The 19,720-nt window shown below is 47.1% G+C and overlaps 1 protein-coding gene across 2 annotated transcripts in view; it reads left to right on the forward strand.

Moving 5' to 3' along the window:
- Window positions 1–19,720, forward strand: part of SUZ12 (SUZ12 polycomb repressive complex 2 subunit) — a 309,933-nt gene that overhangs the window by 237,011 nt on the left and 53,202 nt on the right. For both annotated transcript variants that reach the window (XM_029600710.1, XM_029600711.1), the window contains one exon: window positions 16,950–17,127. In XM_029600710.1, coding sequence (XP_029456570.1) covers window positions 16,950–17,127 — 178 coding nt within the window. The remainder of the gene's footprint in view (window positions 1–16,949; window positions 17,128–19,720) is intronic.

Genomic DNA, 19,720 nt, shown 5'->3' on the forward strand with positions numbered 1-19,720 from the left:
TTGCAAACTTTAAGCACGGATGTGCTTGATTAAGCCAGGTGTGAAATTGAAGTAAATGTTCCTCTGTGCTTGTCCATATGAAAAATATATCGTCAATATATCTTACCCATGAGTGGATGTTTGCGAAAAAAGTTGACTGATAGACTGTAGTTTCTTCAAATTTGGAAACAAATAAATTTGCTATATCTGGGGCTATGGGTGAGTCCATAGCTACCCCATGAACTTGTAAAAAATATTCCTGTTGAAATGCAAAAAAATTATTAAAAAGAACCAGTTGTGTTAAAGATAACAGAAATACTGTAGGAATACGTTGTGGTCGTGGCCTATTGGACAGTATTTCTTTTACCAATTCCAGTGCATCATCTTGTGGAACATTGGTATATAGGGATTCCACGTCCAAACTGACTAAAATGGTGTCTGTGGACAACGGACCTAATCTTCATAGTTTCTGAAGCATATCAGAAGTATCTTGTATGTATGATGTAGCTTGGATTGACCGCTGGTTGTAAAAAAATATCTAGTAGTTTGGCCAATGGTTCTAATATCGATCCGTTGGCTGACACAATAGGTCTACACGGCGGATGTTCAAGATTTTTATGTATTTTTGGAATGCCATAAATGACTGGTGTGCGTGGATATTGTACATTCAAAAAATTATGTTCTTTGGTGGTTAAAAAACCTAACGTAGTAGCGACTTGTAACAATTGTTGAATTTGTAAACGTAACTCTGGAGTAGGATCTACTAATAAGTGTCGATAATATTTTGTATCCTGGAGTTGACGTTTGATTTCCATATTGTAATAAGTTTGATCCATGATCACCACTGCACCGCCCTTGTCTGCGGGCTTGATGACAATCTCAGCATTTTTGGACAAAGTCTGTAGTGCTTGATTTTCTCTGGTGGTTAAATTGTGGAATACTTTAGGACGGCGTGTTTCCATGTTGGTGATCTCATTAAGAACCAAGGTCTGAAAAGCTTTAATCTGAGGGTCAATTGGACCTGGAGGCATCCAGCGAGATTGTGGTTTAACTATAGATATATCTGTAAATATGTCTAATTGAGTCTGGAAAAACAACTTCACCATCAAGGTACGAAAGAACTTGTGCAGAGCAATTCTGCATTTAAAAGGATCATGTTGATTGGTGGGGACATAGGATAAACCTTTATTTAGTACAGATTCTTCTTCCATAGTTAAACTATGTTGTGATAAGTTGACTATCTATGACTGGTTTGTCTCATAGAAACATAGAAATGACGGCAGAAGAAGACCAAATGGCCCATCTAGTCTGCCCAGCAAGCTTCACACATTTTCTCTCATACTTATCTGTTTCTCTTAGCTCTTGGTTCTATTTCCCTTCCACCCCCACCTTTAATGTAGAGAGCAGTGATGGAGCTGCATCCAAGTGAAATATCTAGCTTGATTCGTTAGGGGTAGTAGCCGCCGCAATAAGCAAGCTGCACCCATGCTTATTTGTTTTACCCAGACTATGTTATTAGCCCTTATTGGTTGTTTTTCTTCTCCCCTGCCGTTGAAGCAGGGAGCTATGCTGGATATGCGTGACGTATAAGTCTTCTCCCATGCCGTTGAAGCAGAGAGCCATGCTGGATGTGCATCGAAAGTGAAGTATCAGGCACATTTGGTTTGGGGTAGTAACCGCCGTAACAAGCCAGCTACTCCCCGCTTTGTGAGTGCGAACCCTCTTTTCTTCTCCCCTGCTGTTGAATCAGAGAACTTTGCTGTATATGCATTGAAAGTGAAGTATCAGGCTTATTTGATTTGGGGTAGTAACCGCCGTAACAAGCCAGCTACTCCCCTCTTTGTGAGTGTGAATCCTTTTTTCCACATTTCCTCTTGCTGTTGAAGCTTAGAGCGATGTTGGAGTCACCGTAAGCCTGTGTATGTTTATTTAATAAGGGTATTGACTCCAGGCAGTAGCCATCATTCTGGCGAGTCACCCACTCTTCATTGGCAGCCTCTTGACTTTATGGATCCACAGTGTTTATCCCACGCCCCTTTGAAGTCCTTCACAGTTCTGGTCTTCACCACATCCTCCGGAAGGGCATTCCAGGCATCCACCACCCTCTCCGTGAAGAAATACTTCCTGACATTGGTTCTGAATCTTCCTCCCTGGAGCTTCAAATCGTGACCCCTGGTTCTGCTGATTTTTTTCCTTCGGAAAAGGTTTGTCGTCGTCTTTTGATCATTAACACCTTTCAAGTATCTGAAAGTCTGTATCATATCACCTCTGCTCCTCCTTTCCTCCAGGGTGTACATATTTAGATTCTTCAATCTCTCCTCGTACGTCATCCGATGAAGATCCTCCACCTTCCTCTCTCTCTGCGAGCATGTGAATGGTTTGTCCCATGCTGTGTCCTCTTCTACTGTTCTTGATTGTTCTTTTTGGCGCGAGCTCGAGCTGGTTTGGGTTGTTTTTTGCGCTTGTCTAAAAAATGTTTCTTATGATGGGTGTCCACATGTTCTTCTGATCCTTCTGAGGAGTCATCAGATGTTGCAAAGGAGACTTGTCTTGGTTTGGACTGAGCTTCTTCTGAGGGATTCAACCATGTGTATACATTGTCATCGACCTAACCATATACAATTTCTTTAAATTTGAGCTAGCCCCATTTGTTTATAGTTTTAGAACTGCCACTGCAAGGTCATTGACTGTAATGAGAACTATAAACTGAATAAAGGAGAATGTAAATCTGTGCTTAAATTGTGGTGGATGTTTTCAGTGATTTTATTCTGAACAATGCTATAGGATTGATAAAGTAGCCACTGTGAATATGCCAGGATATTTTTTGATAGTTGTATACACAAAATCCTTTCACTTGTTTCTTGTTTGCTGTATTTACAGTGGATTATGTAATAGCTGTAGTAGTTGGATTATGCATGAATATTTTCATAAAATGTTACATTTACTTGAAATTTGTCCTTGTATAAAACCTTTATTAAGAAAGATACAAAAGCCTTTTTCCTCTGCACTCAGGCAGGGCAATTCACACCAGTGGGTTATGCACGCCTACCGGCAGATTGAGACAGAGTAAAGCTGACTTGCTGACGTCACTAACATATAACCCTGCCCTTACATTAGCCTTCCTGTATTCTGTCTCCAACAGATGGTGGCCATGCATCTCCCTTGTAGCGTGTTTACAAAAAAAACCAAAAAAATGAAGATTAGGAGGAGATTCAGACGCACCGCTTGAGCTCCTGAGGTGACATATATTTGGTTCCTCCCTCAGTTGAGCACTCAACTAGAAACCTGACTAGGCGTAGACTTAACAAAATAAAAAATAAAAAATAAAATGCGGAAAAAGAGGACAAGGGAATGCTAGGCGGTGAAGGCTTGTGCCCTTTCCCTCTATGTACCCGGATCAGTCCAGACACCTGCGTTCAACTCCCCCTATCAGCAGATGGAGGCAGAGAAAAAAACCTCGCTGACATTGTATCTAAGCAACCGTGCCACCTGCAGTTTGTCAGTATTTTTCTGTCTCCAGCAGATGACAGAGGCTGTTAATCCTGCAGTTGACTAATTTTTTTCAGCTAATTTTTTTCTTTTGAGCCTTCCTCCCGGGGGATTCTTTTATTTTTTAGAATCCTTAGGGTTCTTCCCTGTCTGGTTGAGGCGGCCGAGCCAGGGGTTGGTACCCTTGCGTGTGCTTGGTCTGGGCGCCCATGAAGTGTAAATCTGGTTGTCCAGATCCCTCCTTTCACGAGGCCGCTGAGGCGGCTGCAGGTTCTTTACAATACTTTTTTACATGAATTTTTTGTTTCCTGTATGTACCAGGATCCGTCCAGACAGTGGGTTATGTCCCCCGTCCAGCAGAAGGGGTCAGACAAGGCTTCGGAGGGTGCTGACATATAAACCAGTGCACCCACTGTGTAACTTTTCAAAATTTTCAAAAAAATTCTACCCCATAGGGGTCCCCCTATCGATTCCGTTCTCAGCGGTCGAAAGGTAAGGCTTTACCCTCATTCGCAGACTATTCCCGTCGAGTTTTCCCTTCGGGGCCTACCGGCCATCAACCGCACCAAGGCTAAATATTTGTCGAAGCCATGGCATCGGGTTTTCGTCTGTGCCCGCAACTGTCTTTGGACAATGTCCATCACAGACCCACATAGGGTTTGTGTATTGTTTGGGGTCTGACCATGGCATCCTAACTTGCACCAAATGTGCCCAAATGACACCGAAAAGCCGTAAGGCCCACTCAGAGAAGATGGAATTTCTTTTTCAGTCAAAACCTCCGACTCCGACCGCTTCGACATCATCTGAGCTGGTGCCATCGACCTCTTGCCAGCAGCGGGACACTGGTGCTGCTCGACCGGCATCAACTACTCCGAAGTTGTCGACTTCTTCCTCATCGCCTCAGGAGAAGGACCGAAGAGAACATCGTGAAAAGCGTCTGCACCGTCATCAGAAGTCTCAGTCCGCTGATCCAGGCAAGCCCTCGGCGTCGACAGAGCCACTGACAAAGAAATCCCGTCCAGAGAAGGCTCCATCCTCCTCTGGGACCGGGTCACAGAGGAGTTCTCCACCTTTGGTGCAGGGTGCCGCAACTCTATTTTCACCGGTGGACCCTCCGGCTACGCCAGTATTGCCTCCCACTCCGGAGCTGGGGTTACGTGCCCCAGACTTCCGCGGGGAATTGGATCGGATGATCCAAGAGGCCATCGGTAAAGCACTGCAGGGCTTCCAGCCTCCATCGGCGCCGACACCGATGCCAGCCCCAGTCATGACCCGATACCTACGGTGCTTGCACCGCTACTAGGTAGACTGGATGTGCTGATCAGTGCTCTTCCATCGGTGGAACCGAGGATACCGGTATGTCCACTGCCTTCCACACCAATACCTTTGTCGTCGGAAAACGAAGAAACATCGAAACCGCCGACTGGGATTATGCCACAGACTCACCCGTCCGATGTCACCGGTTCCATCGGTGTCACCATCGATGCCATCGGTGCCTAGGCCTGATCCTTCAGGAATAACACCATTACTCCCCTCTGGAGATCCTATGGGAGCTGGTGATCAACCTTATGATCTGTGGACTGATTCCTCGCAGGATTCTGAAGATCTACCTTCAGAGCCGTCTCCCCCTGAGGAAAGAAGGCTTTCTCCTCCAGAGGACCTGTAATTTTATTAATTTTATAAAAGAAATGTCTGAAGCCATACCATTCCAACTTCAGACAGAAGAGGATTCCAGACATAAAATGCTGAAAGTACTCCAGTTCGTAGATGCCCCCAAGGAGATCATGTCCATACCTGTTCATGAAGTTTCCAGGACTTGCTGAAGAGAAATTGGGAGCATCCAGGCTCTATACCATCGGAAAATGGATGCCACCTACCTGGTACAGACAGCCCCTGGCTTCCAAGAACCACAGCTGGATCACCATTCTGTGGTTGTGGAGTCAGCCCAGAAAAAAGCAAGACATTCTAAACCTCATTCTTTCATTGCTCCAGGGAAAGGCAGAGGTCCCTCGATGCATTTGGCCGTCGTTTTTTCTATGGATCTATGCTTATTTCTTGCAATTCTTCCTACCAGTTATACATGACACAGTATAACAGAGACCTGTTAAAGAAGATCCAGGATTTCTCTGAATCTTTACCCGACCAGCTTCAGGATCAGCTGAATACCCTAGCTCAGAAGGGTCTAGATGCTGGCAAGCACGAGGTCCGCGCTGCCTATGATATTTTTGACACTGCCTCTAGGGTTTCTGCAGCGGGAATTAGTGCACGATGATGGGCCTGGCTAAAGTCCTCTGACTTGAGACCAGAGGTACCGGACCCTGCCCTGTACTGGTGATAATTTCTTCAGGGACAAAATTCAAGAGACTGTAGCACAGCTCAAAGACCACCACGAGACATTACGCCAGCTTTCGTCCATGCCTACTGATTTCCCGTCCACATCTAAAAGGACATTCTGAAGAGACTTTTGAGCACCCATCCTTCAAGCCACGGAGATATTATCCTCCTGCTACTCGGTCGCCCCTCCAGACCTTACCAGAAAGGTCAAACCAGACCATCCCAGCCTCAGAAGACTCAGCCAGCCTCTCCACCAGGCCCAGCTGCTGGATTTGACTCCTCGCTGGAGAGCATAAGCCAACCTCCTCTACCGTCTGTACCTGTCGGCGGTCGGTTGTACCACTTCACCAACATATGGCACACGATCACTTCGGATCAGTGGGTACTTGCTGTACTGACCCAAGGCTACCACCTCAACTTCCTGTCTGTGCCAGCAGACTCCCCACCTCAGCCGACGTGAGGATCATCCGACCACTCCTCTCTTCTGGAGGAGGAGGTTTCAACCCTCCTGAAATCCCGGGGAATAGAACCAGTGCCCTTCTCCCAGCAAGGGCAGGGGTTCTATTCCAGGTATTTCCTCATCCCAAAAACATCAGGGGGCATTCGTCCAATACTGGACCTGCGTGCCATAAACATCTACCGGGGGGGGGGGGGGGGGGGGGGGAGTTCAGGATGGTGACCTTGGGTTCTCTACTGCCTCTTCTACAAAGAGGAGATTGGCTTTGCTCTCTAGATCTTCAGGGCACGTATACACATCTCAATCACTCCGTCTCACCCCATATTCCTTCGATTCCTGGTCGGCCCCCAGCACTTTCAGTACCCGGTACTACCGTTTGGCCTAGCATCTGCTCCTCGAGTCTTCCCCAAGTGCCTCGTAGTGGTCACGGCCCACCTGAGATGTCAAGGCGTCCATGTCTACCCTTATCTCGAAGATTGGCTGATAAGGACTCAGACGGATGCACTAGCCTCCTTACGTCTAACTCTCCATACGTTGCTGTCTCGGGTTTCTGATTAACTACCCCAAGTCCAGCCTAGTTCAGTCTCAAACCTTATCCTTCATAGGAGCCGACCTGAACACCATGCATGCAAAAGCATTCCTCCCTCAGGATCGTGCTCATACTCTCTTATCCCTCACACAATACCTCCAGAGTCGGCTTTATTCGGCAGCTCGTCATTTCCTCATTTTGCTGGGTCACATGGCATCCTCTGTACATGTCATTCCAGTGACATGCCTTTGCATGAGTCATGCCTGGGACTCTGAAGTCCCAGTGGACTCAGGCTTACCATCCAATGTCCAGCATTGTCCATGTTACCAAGCAGCTCTGCCTGTCGCTGGCCTGGTGGATGCAGCTTTCCAACCTCTTTCAAGGCCTTCCCTTTCAGGTTCCAGAGCCTCAAATTATCCTAACAGATGCCTCCAATCTAGGTTGTGGTGCTCATGTCAACGGCCTGCAGACTCAGGGTCCCTGGTCTCCAGAGGAAGCCAAACATCAGATAAATTTCCTGGAACTTCGAGCGATCAGATATGTCCTCAGAGTCTTTCAGGATTGCCTCTCAAACAAGACCATCCTGATTCAAGTGACGATGTGGTATATCAACATCAAGGGGAAACGGGCTCCTTATTTCTGTGTCAGGAATAATAAAAAAAATAAATAAAAATATGGGCGTGGGCTCTTTCTCACTCGATGTACCTCAGAGCGACCTACTTGGCAGGCGTGGACAATATTCTGGCAGATCAGTTGAGTCAAACCTTCCATCCACACGAATGGTCTCTCAACCCTACAGTAGCGGACACAATCTTCCAACGTTGGGGGTATCCACATATAGACCTCTTTGCATCCATCCACAACCGCAAAGTAGAGAACTTCTGCTCCCTCACTTGCAGCCGCCATTCACAGCCGAGGGACGCTTTAGCCCTCTCATGGTCCAGCGGTCTCCTCTACGCGTACCCTCCACTTCCACTCGTTTCGAAGACTCTCATGAAGTTACGAAGGGATAAGGGCTTAATGATTCTGGTAGCCCCTCACTGGCCACGCCAAGTCTGGTTCCCAATCCTCAAGGACCTATCAGTTCGCTGGCGCATCTGTCTAGGGAAGGATCCGCTTCTGATAACTCAGAACAACAGGTACCTGCGCCAACCCAATCTCCAAACCCTGTCGCTGACGGCCTGGATGTTGAAAGGTTAATACTTCAACCCCTTAACCTTTCAGATTCGGTATCCCGAATCCTGGTAGCTTCACGAAAGCCTTCCATGAGACGGTCTTATCATTCTAAGTGGAAAAGGTTTACGGTCTGGTGTACGTCCATGTCCATAGACCTCTTCACTTGTTCCACCGCGAAGTTTCTGGACTATCTCTGGCATCTGTCAGAATCAGGCCTGAAGACTTCCTCTATAAGAGTGCATGTCAGTGTGGTAGCCGCTTTCCACAACGGTGTGAGAGATGTATCTATTTCGACACAACAGTTAGTCACACGCTTCATGAAAGGTTTGCTCCACCTGAAACCTCCATTGTGTCTTCAGGCCCGTGCTTGGGACCTTAACATGGTCTGAGAATGGCTCATGAAATCTCTGTTTGAGCCTCTTCACTCCTGCGATCTCCACTATCTTACTTGGAAAGTGATTTTCCTTCTCGCTATCACATCCGCTCGCAGAGTTAGTGAATTACAGGCATTAGTTACCTACCCACCTTACACTAAATTTCTGCATGACAGGGTGCTCCTCCGTACACACACTTAAGTTTTTACCAAAGGTAGTGTCAGATTTTCATCTTAATCAATCCATCTTACCTACTTTTTTTTCCAAGGCCCCATTCGAACCCAGGAGAAAAGGCTCTACATTCCCTGGACTGCAAACATGCCCTAGCCTTTTATCTAGAGTGCTCGTCAGCCCACAGGAAGTCCACTCAATTATTTGTTTCTTTCGATACCTTCAAATTGGGAAATCCAGTGGGAACAGACCCTTTCCTCCTGGTTGGCGGACTGTATCTTTTTGCTACCAGCAAGCAGGCATTCCTCTACAACACCATGTGAAAGCACACTGTTAGGGTCGTAGCAACTTCAGTGGCACACCTTTGTTCGGTGCCACTTATTGATATTTGTAAGGCTGTGACCTGGAGCTCACGCCATACCTTTGCAGCCCATTATTGCTTAGATAAGCTGGCAGGCAAGATTCTATTTTTGGCCAGTCTGTTCTACACAACTTATTCTCAGCTTAACTGCCCAACATCCTACCAGCAACCCGTTCTGATTTTCAGGATGCCCTCCTACCCAAATCCACCTCTGTTGTTGTGCCTGTTGCACGTCTTTGGGTGCATTTGGTGCATTGCTCGTGTATCCTCAGCTCGCTTCTCACCCATGTGTGAGGACAACCATCCTGCTTGTCCTGTGAGAAAGCAGAGTTGCTTACCTGCAACAGGTGTTCTCACAGGACAGCAGGATGTTAGTCCTCACGAAACCCGCCCGCCACCCCACGGAGTTGGGTTCGCTTGCGATTTATTTTATTTTTCGAACGTACTTCTTGCTATACACGAGACTGATGGGGGACCCCTGCTGGTTGCAGGGTTAGTGCCATGCTGGGCATGCCTAGTAGGTGCCAGTCAAAGTTCTAGAAACTTTGACAAAACTGTTCCGTGATTGGGTTCCATCCTGATGTTGACACCCATATGTGAGGACTAACATCCTGCTGTCCTGTGAGAACACCTGTTGCAGGTAAGCAACTCTGCTTTCTTCTCCCTCTTAACAGCCAGAGAAGTCTAGTCTGTTTCACCCGGGCAAAGAGGATGGAGATTTTACTCCAGGTACTTCATGATTCCAAAGAAAACAGGAGGACTCCGCCCCATCCTAGACCTAAGGGCCTTGAACAGATTTCTCAGAAAATAAGTTCAAGATTTCCCTGGGCACTTTGATCTGAAGGATGCGTATACCCACATTGAGATCTTCCTCATTCACCAGACATATCTCAGATTTGTGGTGGGGAAAACCGCACTTCCAGTATCACGTGTTGCATTTGGGCTCATGTCAGCCTCACTTGTCTTTTCAAAAAGCCTGCCTTTGATGTCTGTGCACCTGCGCAGGATGGGAATGCATGTCTTCCCTTACCTGGACGATTGGCTGGTCAAGATCACCTCTCAGGTAAAGGACTTCAGGTTCAGCGCTTAACCATCCGGAGTCACTAGGGTTTGTCTACCCAAAGTCCTATCTCAGCCCGTCACCTCAATTGAACTTCATAGGAGTCCTTCTAGACACTGCTCAGGCCAAGGCCTTCCTGCTTCAACAAGGGCCACTAGCTTGATGATCATCACGGCAGAAATTCAACAGAGCCAGCAGATGTCGGCTTGGCACATGTTGAGGTTGTTGGGCCACATAGCCGCAGCAATTCACAGCACTCCCTTAGCACACTTGAACATGTGGAAAGCTCAATGGACCCTGAGGTTGCAGTGGCATCTGGCCACACAAAGCCTCCAGGACAACATCCGAGTCACTCCGCCCCTCTGGGAGTCCGTCCTGGTGACAGGTAATTTCAAATCTGGAGCAGGGGATCTCCTTTCGAAACCTTCCTATCCAAATTGTCCTAACCACGGATGTGTCCATCCTGGGGTGGGGAGCTCATGTAACGATGGGCTTAGCTCTCAGGATATTTTGTCTGCCCAGGAATGCAGTTGCAAAATCAGTTTCCTGGAGCACCAGGCAATCAGGTATGTACTCTGGGCTTTCAGAGATCAGCTGTTCAACAAAGTTGCCCTGATTCAAACCGACACCCAAGTAGCGATGTGGTGTGTCAAGAAGGGAGGTACGGGTTCATACCTTCTGTGTCAGGAGGCAGTTCAGATATGATCCTGGGCCCTCTCTAACAGGAAGGTGTTCTGGGCCATGTATCTGGCCGGAACAGAGAATGTGTTAGCAGACAGACTTAGTCGTGGCTTCAGACCCTACAAATGGTCTCTGGACCCAAGGGTTCGTGAATCGGATCTTCAGCCTTTGGGAAAAGCCCGAATGTGAATGTTTGTAGCGCCTTGGAACAAGAAGGTTACTCAGTTCTTCTTGTACAGGACATGTGACATACCAGCCTCTGATGCCCTCACCTGACATTGGGGCAAGGGTCTTCTCTATGCATATCATCAGATTGTACTGGTAGCAAAGACTCTCTTGAAACTTTGAGGACAAGGGGTCTATGACCCTCATAGCCCCTCTTTGGCTGAGACAGGTCTGGTTTCCCCTCCTGCGGGAGTTATCCATTTGGAGACTGATCAGTCAGTCTGGAGACCCCCGGATCTCATCACACAATATCGAGGCAGGTTGTGGCATCCCAGCCTTCAGGCCCTGTCGCTCATGGCCTGGATGTTGAGAGGGTAATTCTGCAACCACTTGATCTCTGAGGATGTGTCTTGAGGTCCTGAACACTTCTAGAAAGCCTTCCATTGGAAGTGGAGGAGGTTTTCAGTGTGGAGTGTGCAGAAGGCCCTAGATTTTCTCCTGCTCCACACAAAAGCTGCTTGATTACCTTCTACGCCTTTCAGAAGCTGGCTTGAAGACCCAACTCCATTAGGGTTCATCTGAGTGCAGTTGGCGCATACCACCATGGTATGTCCATCTCTGTACAGCCTATAGTTGTACACTTCATGTGGGGCCTGCTTCAGTTAAAGCCTCCCCTAAGGCCTTCCACTGTGTCTTGGTGTTAGCTCAATCTGGTGTTAGCTCAGCTGATGAAAGCTCCTTCTGAGCCGCTACACTCTTGTGATATGAAGTGCCTGACCTGGAAGGTCATATTTTTGGTGGTGGACACGCAGGGTCAATGACCTCCAGGCCTTAGTGACTTAACGACTTTACACTTAATTTTTCCATGATAGGATGCATACACAAGACCATCCTAAGTTCCTGCCTAAGATGGTGACAGACTTCCATCTTAACCAGTCCATCGTCCTGCCAACATTCTTTCCCAGGCCTCATTCGCACCAAGGTGAGCAAGGCCTGTACAGTTTGGACTGTAAGAGAGCCTTAGCCTTCTAACTGGAGCTGACAGTCCACAACTTTTTGTTTCTTTTGATAGAAATAGGTTGGGAATTGCCGTTGCCAAACAGATGCTATCGAATTGGCTAACAGACTGCATCTCCTTCTGTTATGCCCAGGTGAGACTGTATCTTGTGGGCCATGTTTAAGGCTCACTCTGTAAAAGCCAAGGCAGCGTTGGTGGCCCACTTATGAGCAATCCCCATGGAGATCTGGGAGTAGCGACATGGAGTTAGGGTCATCCCTATCCTATTGCTTGGATAGGGATGGCCAATGCGATACGTTTGGTCAGTCTGTCCTTCAAAACAAGATGTAGAACCCAACTCTTTCTTGCCTAGGGCCCGTTTGGGTTCAAGCTGTCTCCCCCTCTTGTTACCAACAGCACTATTATTGTGACCATTGGTACCTGGTTTGGGTGTCTGGTCCCTTTTTTGATGTTGGGGGACAGCCTGTAGCTAGGGATTCACCCATGTGTGAGGACTATCATCCTGCTTGTCCTCTGAGAAAGCAGAGGTGCTTACTTGTAACAGGTGTGTCTGAGAAGAACAGGATGTTAATCCCACCCACCACCCCAGAGTTGAATTTCTCTAATTTTTGCTTTATGATTAATTCTATAAGACTAAAGAGGGACCCCATGTGGACGTGTGGTATAGGGTATGCTGGGTGTGCTCAATTTGACCAAGTCAAAGTTCTAGAAACTTTGACATGAGTTTTCCAAGTCAGGGCTCCATTTGATGTCACTCATGTGTGAAGACTAACATCCTGCTGTCCTCGATCACCTGTTACAGGTAAGCAACTCTGCTTTCTGTAATAATGGCAGTAGAAACGGGAATTTCTCACAGCTCTTGACCTGATGTAGGCCTAGCTACATATTCCCATTTGCCAGGAACACTGTTTCCTATGCTTTACTGTTCTGGGACATTATCTATTTCAGGCCCTGCCCTTTGGGCTGGCTACTGTGCCCAGGATCCTCCAAGGTCATAGTGGTGGTAGTGGCATCTCTGCGCATGGAGGCCATTCTGGTCCATCAGTATCTAGATGACTTGTTGATTTGGCCAAAAGTGCAGATGTCACTTGTATCTCCCAATGTGATCTTGCTTCTGGAGCTAAGCTGGGTTGTGAACTTGGCCAAGAGCAGGTTACAGCTGTCTCAAATGCTAAAGTATCTCAGCGTGTGAATTGATAGAGCAGGGAAGAGTGTTTCTGCTGGAGAGTTGCATTCAGAAGTTAGTTATTCACGTTCAGGCCCTGAGACACTCTTGCCCGATGGTGTGGTCTTAGCTGCAGGTCCTGGGATTGATGGCAGCCATATTGGACGTAGTCCCCTGGGTAAGGGAGCACATGTGGCTCCTTCACTGCATGTTGCTCTCCCAGTGGAAGTCGCAGGAGTACACAGTGAGACTCCACTTACCATTAGAGGTGAGCTTCCAGGTGCAGTGTTGGTTACAAGCAGGATCATCTCAAAGTGTTTTTCCTTGGAGACACCAGACTGGTTAGTGCTCACGACACATGCAAGCCTTCTGGGTTTGGGGGGCTCACTGTCGAGAGTTGGTGGTGCAAGGTCAGTGGAATCCCGAGGAGCAGCAGTGGACCATCGGTTGGAAACGTATGCAGTTTGACTGGCATGCTTTGAGGTTCCTGAACGGCTGGAAGCTCAAGCAGTGAGGATAACATCAGATAATTCCATGACTGTGGTCTATATGAATTAAGGCAGAACCAGAAACCAACAGGTGTCTGTGAAAGTAGATGCGCACATGATGTGGTCAGAACATCATCTCCAAGACACATCCGCCTCCCACATTGCTGGGAAGGACAATCAGGCCACTACAGAAAAACGCGCGGGAGAGCTGGCAAGCGCACAGGCCACTCTCCTGGGCGCGCGATTCAGGAGGGTGGCCTATGCAAATTAGGGCCCGAGGTAAAAGGCGGCACTAGGGACACTAGCGCGTCCCTAGTGCCTCCTTTTTGACAGGAGCAGCGGCTGTCAGTGGGTTTGACAGCAGACGCTCAATTTTTCCGGCATCTGTTCTCAAACCCGCTGACAGCCACAGGTTCGGAAAACGGACGCCGGCATAATTGAGGGTCCGTCTTCCGGGCCGATTTTTAATTTTTTTTAATTTGTTTTTTATTTGTTGTTTTTAATTTTTACTTTGTTTTTTTTTAACTTTTGGGGCCTCCGACTTAATATCGCTATGATATTAAGTTGAGGGTGTACAGAAAAGCAGATTTTTCTGCTTTTCTGTACGCTTCCCCAGTACGGCCAAAATTAATGCCAGCCTTTGGGCGGGCATTAATTTCTGAAAGTAACTTTCTGTATTGCGCGGGAATAACTAATCGGGCCATCAACATGCATTTGCATGTTGCGGGCGCTATTAGTTTCGGGGGGGGGGGGGTTGGACGCACGTTTTCAATGCGCTATTACCCCTTACTGAATAAGGGGTAAAGCTAGCGTGTCAAACGCGTGTCCAAACTTGGGCTAATAGTGTGCTCCACTGTACTGAATCTGCCTGAAAGGGCTAATTTCCTTAGCAAGCGAGTCTTGGGCCCAGGTGAATGGCAGATGAGGTCTTTCAATTCTTAGTGACACACTGGGGTCACTCATACCTGGATTTACTGGTGAGCTCCAACAACCCGAAGATACCATGGTTCTTTAGTTGCAGAAGGAATTTGAAAGCACAGGGCATCTATGCTTTCATTCAGGTTAGGCTGCGGAGCGGGGTTTTATATGCCTTCCTGTCATAGCCAATGTTAGTCTGGGTCATTCGGAAGATTGTGAGTCAGACCAAAACTGTACTTCTGGTTGCTCCAGATTGGGCCTGGAGGCTGTGGTATGCTGATCTTCAGAGACTATTGGTGGAAAGTCCTTTTAGACTATTGCATCAGGGGCCCGACGATCCGGTTCTGTTTTGTCTTATAGGTTGGCACTTGAGAGGGTTCTATTGCTGAAGGGTGGTGGTTCTGCAGTGATTTCTACTTTTGCTCCGGGCCAGGAAATTTTGGAAAATATTCGCGAGCTGGTATGAGAGACTTGCGATTCCAGGGGTGGTACAGATTATGACTGTATCTTCCTTTTTGCCAAAAGTGGTTTCGGACTTTCATTTGAATCAGTCTTTCTCTGCACATGCTGGACGGGGACAGAGATGAGTGTGATTGCATGCCTTGGATGTCGAGTGGCATCTGGTGTGGTATTTGAAGATTACTTGTTCTTTCAGGAAGTCTGACTGTTTGTGTTCCATGGTAGGGTAAACAAGGAGAACCAGCAATGCGAGTGACTATAGCCCATTAGGTGAAAAATGTCACCACGGCCACCTATGTGGATGCAGATGTCCCATTGCATAGACAGATCAGGGCACATTCCACTAGAGCTCAGGCAGTTCATAGACAGAGCTTCGTTGTCTCCTGTCGAGGTTTGCCAAACAGTGACGTGGTCTTCCTTACACACTTTCTCCAAGCATTCTCTGTAAGAGATCTAGGAGTCCTACTAGACCAACACCTCAACTTTAAACCACACATTAAGTCCCTACTAAAAGGAGGCTTCTACAAACTCCACATACTTAAAAAAACAAAAACAAACTGAAGCCACTCCTCCATGCCCAAGATTTCCGATTAGTCCTGCAGACGACCATCCTTTCCAAACTGGACTATTGCAACTCCCTTCTGTTAGGCCTCCCTTCTACCATCAAACCCCTACAAATCCTACAGAACGCTAAGGCGAGAATTACAACTAATACCCGTAAGACTGAACACACAACCCCTATACTAAAGGACTTTCACTGGCTATCAATCCCCTTCCGTATTCAATACAAAACCCTCACCATCCTGCACAATGCCCTGCATAAAAATAACTCTGCATGGCTCAAGGACATGCCATGTTTCCGTACCTCTATTCGCCCCACTAGAACTGCCCTCGCAGGCACCCTGCACACCCCACCCCTCAAAACCGCACACCTTACCAATACTAGAGAAAGTGCTTTCACTATCGCCGGCCCCACCCTCTGGAATTCACTTCCTCCCTATCTACGACTTGAGCCCTCCTTGCATACTTTCAAAAAAGGCATCAAGACATGGCTCTTCAGGCAAGCCTGCCCAGATGTTAATCAAACATAGCCCTCATCCCCCTTTACATCTGCTGCCGTCCTCCATCTTTTCGCTCCTAACTCAACCATTCTTTCTTCTCACCCCTTCTTTACACCCCGTCTGCCTTCCAGGTGTTACCCTCTCCATCCTACTTCTCGCACCGCTCCCACCCAGTTCCCTATCTACTTTACTCTGTCCGCCATGGAGACGTCCCAAGGAAATAATGTAAATAAGTACTTCGCCTTTTACTTTGTCATTTAAGAAAATAGTTAGATATGTTGTTTTTCGCACTGTTCATTATTGTTTATTCCTGTCATTTCTCGCTCGCCTGCCCTTTATCCTTCCCGCTGTTCTTGCCCCTGGCTCCCCCTCTCCCCTTTTCTCGCCTGCTCCCCTTACCCCTTCCGTGTTCATTGTAATTTCTGCCTGCTTCAGTTATTTGTAAACCGACGTGATGTGTCCTATGAATGTCTGTATAGTAAAAGCTTTAAATAATAAATTAATAATAATTACTGCATGGACATGAGGGCTTAGGAGGATACAACTTTCGAAGGTGCTGTGCTGATGGGATTGTGGGTAGTCTCCTGCCCTTTTCAGGAGTAACTTTGGTACATTCCACTGGTGTGGATTGGCCTGCTTGAATGCAGAGGAAGGAGAAGTAGACTACTTACCTACATTTCCTTTCTTTTAAGGAAGGCAGGCCAATCCACAACCCACCCTGGGCTGCCTACTTGTTTTAAGTTCGTCTTTTTTATGCAGACGATGAAATGTTATTTCTGTTCATTCGTTGGAAGGACTAGTAAGTGACTTAATCAGCCCCTAAGATTAGTTGCTAGCTTTTTTTTTCTGTTCTCAGTGTTTCCCATTTGGTTGGAAGCATGAGTTTGACTGCTAATAGTCATGTTCAAGTATAATCAGTTTTTCCCCACAGCAAGCAAAATAAATAGAAAATACAATGGAGCTATGCAGGTTGTCTTCTGTGATTGCCTACCTTCATTGATTCCTAGTAAAATTGTTTCAGCTTTATGATGTGCTTAATTTGGAAAATGTTTGATTCCTTGCAGAGGCTGCCTCCATTTGAAACATTTTCTCAGGGACCTACACTTCAGTTTACACTGCGGTGGACAGGAGAGACAAATGAAAAATCTACAGCACCTGTAGCCAAGCCTCTTGCAACTCGAAACTCAGAAAGTCTCCCTCATGAAAACAAGCTCAGTTCAGTCAAACCTGCACACACTATAGGTAAGTAGACTTTTAAACAAAACTGCAAGTCTCATCTCTGCCCATTTAAAAACAATACTGCATGTGGTTTTTTTGTGGGTAATTTTAAGATTTAATATGTTCACAAACTAGAAATGGTTTTAGATACACTAATATAGTTTAGGATTTTTTAATTCGCCACATGATTCACTGAGGTCTTTCTGTTTCTAATGTTTTATTGATGTGGGTTCTTAGCTACTAGTGGACTTATATAACATTAAAATGCTTCTTCCTTATCCTGCTACGCCAGTCAAGACAAGCAGGTTGTTTCCCCCTCCCAGCAGAGGGAGAGAGAGGACAGTTTTCCTGTGACATCACCATGAGCACTTAAGAGGTGCAACTCAGTATAAACTAGTATTCTATCTTTAGCAGATGGTAGGAAGTTGTGTTCTGGTGCAGCCGGATTGTCTCCCAGGTATTTTTCCAACATGGTAGACAACTAGATTTTTCAGAAGCAGCATTTTTTTTAAATTATCTTCAGGGCACCTAGGGCTAGGTTATGGGTTGTTATACCAGTTCAGCATGTCAATCATCAGGAACTCCCCAGCTCCTGAAGGGGCTTGGTTGAGGTGGGGGTGTATGAAATTGTCAGGGAGGATCCCTGTGAAGGCTCTCTTCCCCCCCCCCCCCCCCCCCCGCCCTGACTTCCCTCTCCTGATTCATCTGCTTAAATAAAGGCAGCAGTGAGATGCAAAGCACTATATTAAGGCAGCAGCTTAGGTTCTGACTGACTCCAGAAGGGGTAAGTGATTTTGGATCCTGAAGTGGCTTGTTTTGGTTGCTGCCCCTTTTCTCTCGGGGGCTATTGCGGACCATGCATGGCATTGCGTTGCTTGTGGCTTGATTCGTGATCTGACATCTGCTCAAGTTGTGAAAGATGTGGTATTGCAGACAATAAGCAGGAAAAGTCTTGGGAGTCAAGAGTTGGCTCCTTCAGGGAAAGCAGCAGGATTTTCTTTACCTGTGGGTTCTTCTGAGAGCTGGGAGTCTGAAGCCACATCATCTGTGGGAACAGCAGCTATTTTGGGTCTTTCCTGTGCTCTCATGATCATGTCTGATTTTGTTGCTGCTCCTGATGAATTAAGAGAAACTCCTGTGATAGATTTTCTTGATTTTAGGCCAGATTCCAGTTCTTCTGCTCATGTGACTTTGTCCCTTGAATTTTTTCAGTTTCCTTCACCAGACCTGCTGTCCCATTCAGCAGCCTAGTGAAAAGGGGCGAGTAAGACCCTGTGAGACTAGAGCCATGCCATCCTTTGACAGTGCAGGTGCGTCCTCTGTTAAGCAGGCCAAGCTGTCCTCTGTTTTGGAGGGGGATACTTCAGCTGGGAGAGTTCCTCCAGCTTCTGCATGGAAGAGGACAGTGATTTGTTCTGAAAGTGCTACTTTCTAACTTCATGGAATGCCCCCTAGTCTTTGTATTTTTTTTTTTTTAAAGAATAAATAACATTTACTTTTACCCATTCTGTTCCACTCATGATTTTATATCTCTTATCATATCCTCCCTCAGATATCTCTTCCTCAAGCTGAACAGCCCTAACCTCTTTAGCCTTTCCTCATAGGGGAGATGTTCCATCCCCTTTATCATTTTGGTCTCCCTTCTCTGTACCTTCTCCAGTGCAGCTATATCTTTTTTGAGATTATAGTCTCCATGCTTGGTGCGCCGTCCCGACATTTGTTCCCGTTCCTGTTGGGGTTGGGGAACTGAGCAGCCTGGCTGGTTTAGCAGCCCCGGTGGGCTAGGCCCTGCAGTTAGGCTTTTTGCTTGCAAGCCGCAGCAGCAATTTCGCGTGCTCCTGTGCATGCTTGCTGCCTTCTACAGGCAATCGGCTCTGCGCATTGCGTCGTCTCTGCTGACGCATTGTGCACTCAGTTTTGGATGCACCTTTTGTGTACACAAATTTTGAATTGTTTCATACGCTTTAATTTGGAGCACAATTTGTGCATGTGCTTTGCCGTGCTTGCTTCTCTGGCGTTTAATTTTTGTGTGCATAAATGTTTGAGCTGAACTGTTCAGATGCACGTTTACCGCCATCATAGTGCCGGTAAACAAGAAGCCTAAGCACCTTTCTCTTTGTGTTGCCTGTCATATTAGGGCTTCTCAGCTGGCTTTCTTCTAATGTATAAGTGCTGTTCGGACGCTCAGGGGAGAGTTGTCTTCCTCAGATTTTGCTAAGCGTGGGTTGGTTACAGCCTTGGCTGGAGGGACACCAGACCTTGGTTCTCCCTTGACTGACTCCTCCGCAGGAGAGAGCAGGTCTGTGAGCTCCGCTCCAGTTCCTTCTGGGCTTGGTTTGGACCTGGCTGCTTTTTCCTTGTCCTCTCCGACCTATTTGGTACTTACGACCGATGTGAGTCTCCAGGGGTTGGGGAGCTCAATGTCAGAAGTTGTCAGCCCAAGAGTGTTAGAATGCTGAAGAGTCCGCTAGAACATAAGTTGCCTGGAAGCCTGGGCGGTCCAGTTGGCATGCTTGCAGTTCAGCCACAGGACTGCAGGATCAACGTGATGTCTGACAACCCGGACGGTGGCCTATATCATAAGAACATAACATGCCATACTGGGTCAGACTAAGGG

This window comes from Rhinatrema bivittatum, chromosome 4 (assembly GCF_901001135.1).
Source record: "Rhinatrema bivittatum chromosome 4, aRhiBiv1.1, whole genome shotgun sequence".
In the NCBI taxonomy this organism is placed as follows: Eukaryota; Metazoa; Chordata; class Amphibia; order Gymnophiona; family Rhinatrematidae; genus Rhinatrema; species Rhinatrema bivittatum.